Source organism: Neophocaena asiaeorientalis, unplaced genomic scaffold, assembly GCF_003031525.2.
Source record: "Neophocaena asiaeorientalis asiaeorientalis breed wild unplaced genomic scaffold, Neophocaena_asiaeorientalis_V1.1 scaffold114, whole genome shotgun sequence".
Lineage (NCBI taxonomy): Eukaryota > Metazoa > Chordata > Mammalia > Artiodactyla > Phocoenidae > Neophocaena > Neophocaena asiaeorientalis.
The window spans coordinates 2,481,793-2,491,810 of record NW_020173116.1 but is presented as its reverse complement, the minus strand read 5'-3'; the positions used below and the strand labels follow the sequence as shown (position 1 = coordinate 2,491,810).

Here is a 10,018-nt window from a genome sequence, read left to right as displayed (position 1 = left end):
CCCCCCCCCCCCACTTCACAGTGTGTCCTCAAAGCCCAGCTCCTTCCTGAGTCAGGACCTTGGGACAGCCAGCAGGGCAAACATCCTGCCCCTACCCCTAGCCTCTGCTTTCTGCCTCCAGGGCTGCTCCTGCCTGTTGATTTTCCTGTGCTATCTCTTTTTTTATTTTAATTAATTTATTTATATTTATTATTTTCTTGGCTGCATTGGGTCTTCGTTGCAGCACACAGGCTTTCTCTAGTTGCAGTGAGCAGGGCTACTCTTCGTTGCAGTGGGCAGGCTTCTCATTGCGGTGGCTTCTTGTTGCGGAGCACGGGCTCTAGGCGCGCAGGCTTCAGAAGTTGTGGCATGTGGGCTCAGTAGTTGTGGCTCGCAGGCTCTAGAGCTCAGGCTCAGTAGTTGTGGTGCACTGGCTTAGCGGCTCCACGGCATGTGGGATCTTCCTGGGCCAGGGCTCGAACCCGTGTCCCCTGCACTGGCAGGGGGATTCTTAACCGCTGCGCCACCAGGGAAGCCCTCCTATGCTACCTCTTAGGCTCCATCTGGTCTAATAACTGGAGAAAGTCCAGTTAATCAAATACATTCTCTGAGCGCCTGCAGGGTTCCAGGCACAGTGTAAGGTTCCAGCTCGATCCAAAAGGGCAAAATATGCCTCCTCCTCAAAAGGCCTTTATAGGCTAGTTGGGGAGATGGCCAGGCCCATAACCCAGCACACTGTGGCAGGGTGGGAAAAAGTAAAGGCTTTAACGTAAGAGGTACAGAAGCAGCTGCCTTTTGAGGTGGTGAGTTCCCCATCACTGGAAGTGGTGGAGAAGAGGATGGTGAGGGATGTAGGGATTGGGAGGCAGATATGGAAGAGGATTAACTAGGTACTAAGCCTCCTTCTAATGCCAACATCTGTGATTCTGTGACATTCCCCACGTAGGGGAAGTTTGTCTGCGGTCCCTTGCATGTGATGGCTTCCTGCTTCTCCACCCCCATCAGCTAGACCTTGAGACTCGCATGGGTTATTCTTTATTTCTGTGCCCTTCTGCCCTCATTTTGCCCAGTGCCAAGCTCCCAATATAGACCCTGAATGGAATTGAATAGACCCTGTTGTGGGCTGCTTAAGGAATGCAGGAGTACCGGGCATGTCCCCTGCTCTGGTTGAGCGGTCAGGTCATGCTCCAAGACAGCCTGTAAGCAGGAAATGAAGGGTGTGCTCCTAGGTGAGAGGGCTGGGAGACCTCCCAGAGAAGGCCGAGGCCACCCAGTGTCCTAGAAGCCTCCTCAGATGGCTGTGGCTTGAAATGGGCCCAGAGGGGTGGTGGGGCTTGGATGGATGTGAGGTGGAGCTTCACACTGAGGAAGCTGAGGAGCTGTGGGCTTGGGCAGAGGAGCTGGAGGGAGAGGAGTGACAGGCCGAAGGCAGTGGGCACTTGCGGGGCAGAACTGTGAGCAGAAGGCTGGTGGGCATCTTTACAGTCATCTGGAACTTCTCCAACACTGACATCCGGGCTCCACCCTGGAGAGTCTGGTTTTTATTTTTAAAGAATCAATTTTATTTACTTATTTATTTTTGGCTGCGTTGGGTCTTCGTTGCTGCGCGCAGGCTTTTCTCTAGTTGCGGTGAGCGGGGGCCGCTCTTTGTTGCGGTGCGCGGGCTTCTCACTGCGGTGGCTTCTCTTGTTGTGGAGCACGGGCTCTAGGCACGCGGGCTTCAGTAGTTGAGGCATGCGGTCTCAGTAGTTGTGGCGCACGGGCTTAGTTGCTCCACGGCCTGTGGGATCTTCCTGGACCAGGGCTCGAACCCGTGTCCCCTGCATTGGCAGGTGGATTCTTAACCACTGCGCCACCAGGGAAGCCCCGAGAGTCTGGTTTTAACTGGCCTTGGCACTGGGATTTTTTTAAAGCCCCCAGATGACTCTGATATGCAGGCAGGTGTGAGATGCTGGTCTGGACAGAGTTAACTGGCAGCATAAGAACCACCTAGAACATAGTTCAAAATGCAGATGCCCATCCTCACTCCAGACCCGTGGAATCAAAATCTTCAGGCCCGGGCCTCGATGTTTTTATAAGATCCCAAGGTAATTCTAACCGGCGGCTGGGCTGGAAAGCCAAAGTGATGAGGGTCAGGCCGCCAACCCCTCTCACCTAAACACTGCACTGGCCTGTAGCCTCGCAAGTGAGCTGCCTGCTTTTGAGTTATGGCCTGAGCTCTCAGGTCGGGACACAGAACAAAAAAATATGGGAATCCTCTGGCAGTCCAGTGGTTAGGACGCCACGCTTCCACTGCAGGGGCGCAGTTCGATCGGTGGATGGGGAACTAAGATCCTGCATGCCGTGTGACATGGCAAAAAAAAAAACAACAGTAGACAGCTGACAGTTGGCCCACTTGTTCACACCATCTCTGTCCACGAGCTCTCCTCACTGGCTTGGTCTTGGGGGTGGCCACGTCACCACTTCAGGCCTGAGTCGCAGGCTGAGCTGTCCGTTACAGGGGATGTGGGCACAGCATGTGACCCTATGTGGGATGGAGAACCATTAAAGGTTCCCTCCTCCAAGCCTCCCCCTCACTGCCTCCCCTCTACCTTGGGGAAGTGTGGTTCCAAAATGCCTTCAGCTATGCTTTAAGTTAGGAAGGAAAAGGAAAGTCGGTTTCACCTGGTATTTTACACCCATGGCCACTGCTCCTGTTTCCCCCTCTGTTTCCTACTCAGACTCAACATCCTCTGCTCTCCCCGTCCATCCCCCAAAGATTGCCCTTTGCCCTTCCTGCTTCCCCAGCCCCCAAGAGTCTCCTAATGGTGCCTTTTAACCCTGAAGTTCCCCAGGTCCTTCCCTTGCACCACAGGGGCTCCCTGTTAGCTGCATAGCATGAACTGGGTGGCAGTGCTTGCTGGTGTGGGCTCTGCGTTTGCAGCTAAAGAAAGAAACCCTCTAGTCATGGGAACGTAGGAAAGAGTGAGTGAAGCTATGGCTACTGCACTTGTGAAAAATTTTTAAAAGATAGTATTTTTTTTAAATGCTTGCCTTTAGCACTTTGTTTTTTCCCTGAATAACTTCTGTCCAAAACAGGTTGCTCTTACTGACCTACAGAATAAAGATGATATTCATCATCCTGGCATTTGAGGGGAGCTGGGCATACAGAAGTGATACCTGAGACACAGAGGTAGAGAACAAACGTAGGGACACCAAGGGGGAAGGGGGTGGGTGGGATGAATTGGGAGATTGGGATTGACATATATACACTATTGATACTATGTATAAAATAGATAACTAATGAGAACCTACTGTATAGCACAGGGAACTCTACTCAATGCTCTGTGGTAACGTAAATGGGAAGGAAGTCCAAGAAAGAGGGGATATGTGTATACGAATAGCTGATTCACTTTGCTGTACAGCAGTTAGTAACACAACATTGTAAAGCAACTATATGCCAGTACAAATTAATTTAAAAAAAAAAGAAGAAGAAGAAGAAGTGATAGCTGATGCCTGGGAACGGGGTGGGGTCGGAATTCCCTAGGGAGGGAGTTTAGTATTAGAGAAGGCACTAAGTCTAATGTTAGCTGTAGCTTTTTTTGTTTTTCTGAGATTTTTTTGTTTGCTTTTGGTAGATGCCTTTTATCAGGTTAAGGAAGTTCCCTTCTATTCCTAGTTTGCTAAAAGCTTTTTTTTTTTAATCAAAAATGGATATAGAATTTTTCTAAATAATTTTTCTGTATCTACTGAGATGATTTTATGTTTGTTCATGCGGCTTGTTAATAGGGTGGATTACATTGATTTTCAGATGTTAAACCAACTTTGCATTCCTGGAGTAAACCCTGTTTAGTCATGATGTTTTATCTTTTTATATATTTCTGAACTCCATATGCTAAAATTTTGTTAATATTTTTTTCCTGTGTTCATGAGGGATCTTGGTCTAATTTTCTTTTCTGTAATATATTTATCTGGTTTTGTTGTATCAGGAAAATGGTGGCAGCATGGGGTGAGCCGGGAAGCGCTCTCTTGTTTTCTAGAAGAGTTTGTGTAGAATTGGTATTACGCCTTCCTTAAGTTTTCGGTAGAATTTATCTGGACTTGGAATTGTTTGGAGGCGGGGGAGTTTTTAAGTACAATTTCAATTTCTTTAATAGATATTAGATGGTCATCGCTTTTGTTTCTGTATTGGAAATTTGCATCTTTTCTTAATCAGTTTGTCTAAAGGGTCATCAATTTTATTGATTTGTCCAAAAACCAGCTTCATTGATTTTCTCTATTGTTTTGGTTTTTGGTTTATTGATTTTAAGTCATTGACTTTAGACTTTTCAAATATAAGCAGTTATTGCTTAGAGAGATGTATCCCAGCCTCATGCAATGCCCAGAGTTAGGAGTTTGGAAGCAGAAGAGGTCACAGCAAGGGGAAGACACCGGCCCAGGGCCAGAGACTCCTAGTGCTTTTCACTAGTCACTGTGTGATTTGGGACTTAGACTCTCTGAGCCTGAGTTTCTTTGCCCGCGTAATGGAGCCAGGGATAATCTCCTCTTGAGCTCTTGGAGATGAATTAGTTGAGTATGAAAGCACTTGGCCACCCGGAAGGACCTCCCCAGACCAATGTGAAGGCTGGTTATCATGACATTTGTAATAATAATGGCTTCTTCTGTCTTTCCAGATCCGGAGACCATGTACTCACCCATCCCCCAGAGGTAGGCTATGCACCCCGTTCCCTTCACCCCTCCCCTCTTCTCTTCCAAGGGCTGCCCCTCCTCACCCCCACACCGCAGTCCCCAGGCCTGCCCAGGTCTCTCTGCTCGTCTCCTCCACCACTTGTGGGCCTCGGCCACCACCAACCCTCCCCCCTCCCGCAGTGGCTCTCCGTTCCCAGCCTCGGTGCAGGATCCCGGCCTGCACGTATGGCGGGTGGAGAAGCTGAAGCCGGTGCCCGTGGCCCCTGAGAACCAGGGCATCTTCTTCTCGGGAGACTCCTACCTGGTGCTGCACAATGGCCCGGAAGAGCTCTCTCACCTGCACCTGTGGATAGGTAAGTAAGAGAGGGCTGGGAGGACTGGTGGGGGGACTGGCCCGGGCAGGGGTCGGGGCTGGCAAGGGTCTCACGGGCTGTGCCCTGCCACCTCCCACTCGCCCCAGGCCAGCAGTCGTCCCGGGATGAGCAGGGGGCCTGCGCCGTGCTGGCCGTGCACCTCAACACCCTGCTTGGCGAGCGGCCTGTGCAGCACCGAGAGGTACAGGGCAACGAGTCCGACCTCTTCATGAGCTACTTCCCACGTGGCCTTAAGTACCAGGTGAGAGCCCACCTCCCGTACCCCAACCTGCAGCTGCTCTCAGACTCGGGACCCCTTCCAGCTGGTCCTTACCCTTCAAAAGTCTCAGACCCACACGGGGCTGGGTCCTCCCCACCTTTCTGCCTGCCTCCCAGTGGGATGGGGTGTGGAGTGCTCGGGCCTCCATTCAGGCTGGCCATCTGGGCTGCAGGAAGGTGGCGTGGAGTCAGCATTTCACAAGACGTCGCCAGGGGCCACCCCAGCTGCCATCAGGAAACTCTACCAGGTGAAGGGCAAGAAGAACATCCGTGCCACCGAGCGGGCACTGAGCTGGGACAGCTTCAACACAGGGGACTGCTTCATCCTGGACCTGGGCCAGGTGGGTAGGCAGGGTTGACTGAGCGTCCACCTGTGTTGGCACTGTGTGTGTGTGTGTGTGTGTGTGTGTGTGTGTGTGTGGGTGCGCGCGCGCACGCGCGTGTGTGTTTTGGCCGTGTCTCGAGGCTTCTGGGATCTTAGTTCCCCAACCGGGATTGAACCTGGGGCCACAGCAGTGAAAGCGCTGAGTCCTAACCACTGGACCCTCAGGCAACTCCCTGGCATTGTGGGGTTTTTTTTTTTAGGCAGAGGTCTTCTTAGAAGCCCATATGATTTAAATGTATTTATTTATTTACTTATGGCTGGGTTGGGTCTTCGTTTCTGTGCGAGGGCTTTCTCTAGTTGCGGCGAGCGGGGGCCACTCTTCATCGCCATGCACGGGCCTCTCACTGTCCCTGGTGGCCTCTCTTGTTGTGGAGCACAGGCTCCAGACGTGCAGGCTCAGTAGTTGTGGCTCACGGGCCTAGCTGTTCCGCTGCATGTGGGATTCTCCCAGACCAGGCCTCGAACCCGTGTTCCCTGTATTGGCAGGCAGATTCTCTCAACCGCTGTGCCACCAGGGAAGCCCCAGCATTGTGTTTTAAAAGGTCGGGGACCAGGAGGCCAGGGCAAAGGGAGAGGGGCTGAGAAGCTATAAGCCCATTCCAAGTGGGGTCACTGCAGCCATTACAAGACATCCCTGTATTTCTTAGGACAGAAACCTCACTCTTCTGTCTGGCCATCGCCTCTGACACTGGAGCCTACTCTCTCATACTCCTGGAGCCTTTGCAGCTCCGAGTTACGCCGCCTCCCAGCCCATGCGTTAATCACTTCGCTCATCCCTTCCCTCCGTGAATCTATGTGTCTGCTCTGAGCCAGCACGGGGACCACAAATTGCTCACCCAGGGCACGCAGCCAAGACGGGCCTGTCACTGGCTGTAACCCATGGCAGGAGGTGATGAGGGCCCTCTTAGGGGCAGTGGCCTGTGCTGGGGGAGCTGGGGGCAGGGAGAGGCCTTCTAGCCCAAGCCCAAGCCCTTGTCCCAGGGAGGCGCCATTTGACTGGACCCTCATGGAGGGGAAATGCCCTTCCAGGCGAAGATGATGGGTAAGCCGAGGCACTGAGACAGATAAGGGTGCAGACATGCATGTCGACGGCAGGGAAGGATGTAGCCTGACCGGGACCCAGGGTGGGAACAGGAGCGGCGGGAGTGGAAATTGCTAAGGAGCTGAGATCCAGGGAAGGAGGAGATTGATTCTCTGAGGGTCTGGACCGCATCTGTTGTGCTAAAGATTTGGGACAGGAAGAGCAACCCAGATGCTCTTTGGAAGGAGGACTGGAAGCAGTGAGATGGAGGCAGGGGACCCGCTCAGGAGGGGTGATGAGGGCCATGCCTGGCGGGGGTGCAGAGGTGTGTGAGACACTGGGCCCAGGGATGTCATTCACCCATTCATTCATTCAATAAGTGTTTATTCTAGGCCTAAAGATGTGCCCGTTTCTGTTTTGGCACTGGGCATACAGCAGTGGGCCAAGCCAAGCCAAACAAAACAAAACACTCATGCCCTAAGGAAGCTTACTTTCTAGTCAGTGAAGATAGATTATAAACAAGATAAAGATGTTTCAATATATGACACAAGTAAGGTGGAGAAAGATGGAGATGCGGGGCAGAGAATTGCTCTTGCCAAAGACTGTCATTCCTGTCCCCAGAGAGGCCTTGGTTCCCCTCTGCCTTTTTTTTTTTTTTTTTTTTTTTTTTTTTGCGGTACGCGGGCCTCTCACTGTTGTGGCCTCTCCCGTTGCGGAGCACAGGCTCCGGACGTGCAGGCTCAGCGGCCATGGCTCACGGGCCCAGCCGCTCTGTGGCACGTGGGATCTTCCCGAACCGGGGCACGAACCCGTGTCCCCTGCATCGGCAGGCGGACTCTCAACCGCTGCGCCACCAGGGAAGCCCCCCTCTGCCTTCTTGATTGTCTTTGATCATCTTGACTCAGAGGGCAGTTCTGCGGACCCTGTGAAGGGCAGGATGCAGGCAGTTGGCTCTAACCCGCGCCTCCCCGCTTCCCTCCAGAACATCTTCACCTGGTGTGGTGCAAAGTCCAACATCCTGGAGCGTAACAAGGCGCGGGACCTGGCGCTGGCCATTCGCGACAGCGAGCGGCAGGGCAAGGCCCAGGTGGAGATTGTCACCGATGGAGAGGAGCCTGCCGACATGATCCAGGTTGAGAGATGTGGGGAGGGTAGCTCTGCTTGGCAGCCACCGAGAGGGGCAGTGATCAGCTGGGGGCACGAGGGTGATGGGTGGAGGGCTGTGCTGCTCAGGGCTTGGCTAACTCATCAGGTGCCTTGGTGGGATTCAGAGTCAAGTACCCCTCGGGACGGAGGGACTGGTGGCCGGGCAGGAGGACCTAGCCCTCCCCACCTCTGCTCGGCGCCCTTGTGCAGACAGAGTTTGTCCCACTGGGGCGGTGGCCCTGGGTGTGAGGGGTTGGGAAGGTCCAGGCTGAGTGCCCAGGAATCCCTGGAAACGTGGCCTGCCCTGACCCCTGCAGGTCCTCGGCCCCAAGCCCGCTCTGAAGGAGGGCAACCCTGAGGAAGACCTCACAGCTGACCAGACAAACGCCCAGGCTGCGGCTCTGTATAAGGTGGGCGCCCCAGGCCTGCCCTAGGACCAGGCGGGGTACGAGCCTGGTGCTTGTGGGGCTGAAAGGAGGGGAGAAAGCAGTGGGAGGCTGGGCCAGGCACCAGGGTGGTTTATCCAGGGCTTGGAGTGAGGGTAGGATGGGAAGTGAACGGATGCTGGAGGATATGAATACCACTTCGCTTCCGGCCCATTCTTGGAGAAGGAGGTTTGAAACAAGCCCACGCTGAGCTTTACTTTGTGGGATTCTTTACCTTCACTCGTAATTGGGAGTCTACTTAATTTCCATGGATTCTGGGGCTCTGTGAGGCAGTGATTGAGCCTGAAGTAGGGCTGGGGGTCGCCCAGGATTTGCCTGTAGTGTTTCCTCCACCTCTGGTCTGCTGCTTGGCCTGGGGCGGCGGGTGGAGCCACAGCGGGGTAGAGGTGACACGGCACTGCCCATCCTCCCCCAGGTCTCTGATGCCACTGGACAGATGAGCTTGACCAAGGTGGCCGACTCCAGCCCCTTTGCCCTCGAGATGCTGATACCCGACGACTGCTTTGTGCTGGACAACGGGCTCTGCAGCAAGATCTACATCTGGAAGGGTACGTGTGGCTTCTGCACCCCAGCCTGAGACCCCTGCAGCCGCTGACCGGGCAAGGCTTCCCGCGGGAGGGCTCGGCCGACCCAGAGAAGGCTGACTCAGGGAGCCTCCACGGCTCTGGGTTTTCTCAGGGTTTCCTGTGCCCAGCCCAGGCAAGGGTTCTGCACTTTTAGCCTGCCTCCGAATCACCCGAGGGCCTGTTAACACCCATAGCTGGAAGCCACCCCTGAGATTCTGATTCACGAGGTCTGTACCAGAGCCTGAGAATTCGCACATCTAACCAGCTCCCAGGCCTTGCTGCTGGTCCGGGGACTGCGTGTTGAGGGCCACTGTCACAGAGCTCTCCTAGGCCTTTGGCTGCTGGGACCCCTGATCCTGCCATTCTGCCTTGGGGTGTGAGAGATCGATTTTAGATATGAAATCCCACCTTATGCAGTGGGTAGAGAACTGGTAGAACTTGTTTTTCCAAGAGATTGGGTTGGCTGGGAATGAAATACTGTTGTGTGGAAGCCTGTTTGCTAGATCCAACTCCGAAAATGTAACAAACCTGAGTCTCTGAGCGGTACCGGGAGCCTCCTTACTTCTCTGTGCTTGTCTTTTTTCTTGAACGTGTCTCACCTCCCTGCCCACATTATAAATCTCTTGAAAGCAGGAACCATATGGTCTCTAGTGTCCTGACGAGATAGCATGTGCTCAAGAAATATTTGTGGGGTCAACCAAGGCCAAGAGAAATTCCCAGCCAGGAGGATGGAGAAACGTTAGGTGTTCTAACTTGGCAGCTACTAGGCAGGAACACTCTTGCCTCAGGGAAGGGCCAGGAGTGGCAAGCAGTAGGGCAGCTTTCTAAGAAGTAAGGCGGTTGGGTGGGGGGGGCATTGTGCTTCTGGGGCTGACTTTTCCCTCCTGCCTCTGGGTACCTTCCCACAGACCCAATGGGGTGGGCGTGGTGCTCCCAGATGCCCACGGAAGTGTATTTAACCCCAAGCAAAGAACCAAGACACCGGGACTTCCCTGGTGGTCCGGTGGCTAAGACTCCGCGCTCCCAATGCAGGGGACCCAGGTTCGCTCCCTGGTCAGGGAACTAGATATCGCACGCGCAACTACAGAGCCCTCACACAGCAACGAAGATATCCGGCATAGCCAAACAAATGCATATTTAAAAAAAAAAAAAAAAAAAAAAAAAAAAAAAACAAT

At 53.5% G+C, this 10,018-nt stretch overlaps 1 protein-coding gene across 4 annotated transcripts in view; it reads left to right on the top strand.

The window, feature by feature from the left end:
- The window catches only part of CAPG (capping actin protein, gelsolin like), a 15,073-nt gene that overhangs the window by 3,251 nt on the left and 1,804 nt on the right, over nucleotides 1-10,018 (top strand). For 2 of the 4 annotated variants that reach the window (XM_024744024.1, XM_024744023.1), the window contains exons 2-9: nucleotides 3,058-3,151; nucleotides 4,632-4,665; nucleotides 4,828-5,000; nucleotides 5,108-5,262; nucleotides 5,453-5,620; nucleotides 7,668-7,817; nucleotides 8,149-8,241; nucleotides 8,693-8,825. In XM_024744024.1, coding sequence (XP_024599792.1) covers nucleotides 4,643-4,665; nucleotides 4,828-5,000; nucleotides 5,108-5,262; nucleotides 5,453-5,620; nucleotides 7,668-7,817; nucleotides 8,149-8,241; nucleotides 8,693-8,825 — 895 coding nt within the window. In that variant the 5' untranslated portion in view covers nucleotides 3,058-3,151; nucleotides 4,632-4,642. The remainder of the gene's footprint in view (nucleotides 1-3,057; nucleotides 3,152-4,631; nucleotides 4,666-4,827; nucleotides 5,001-5,107; nucleotides 5,263-5,452; nucleotides 5,621-7,667; nucleotides 7,818-8,148; nucleotides 8,242-8,692; nucleotides 8,826-10,018) is intronic. The other 2 variants (XM_024744022.1, XM_024744026.1) reach the window with 1 other exon arrangement.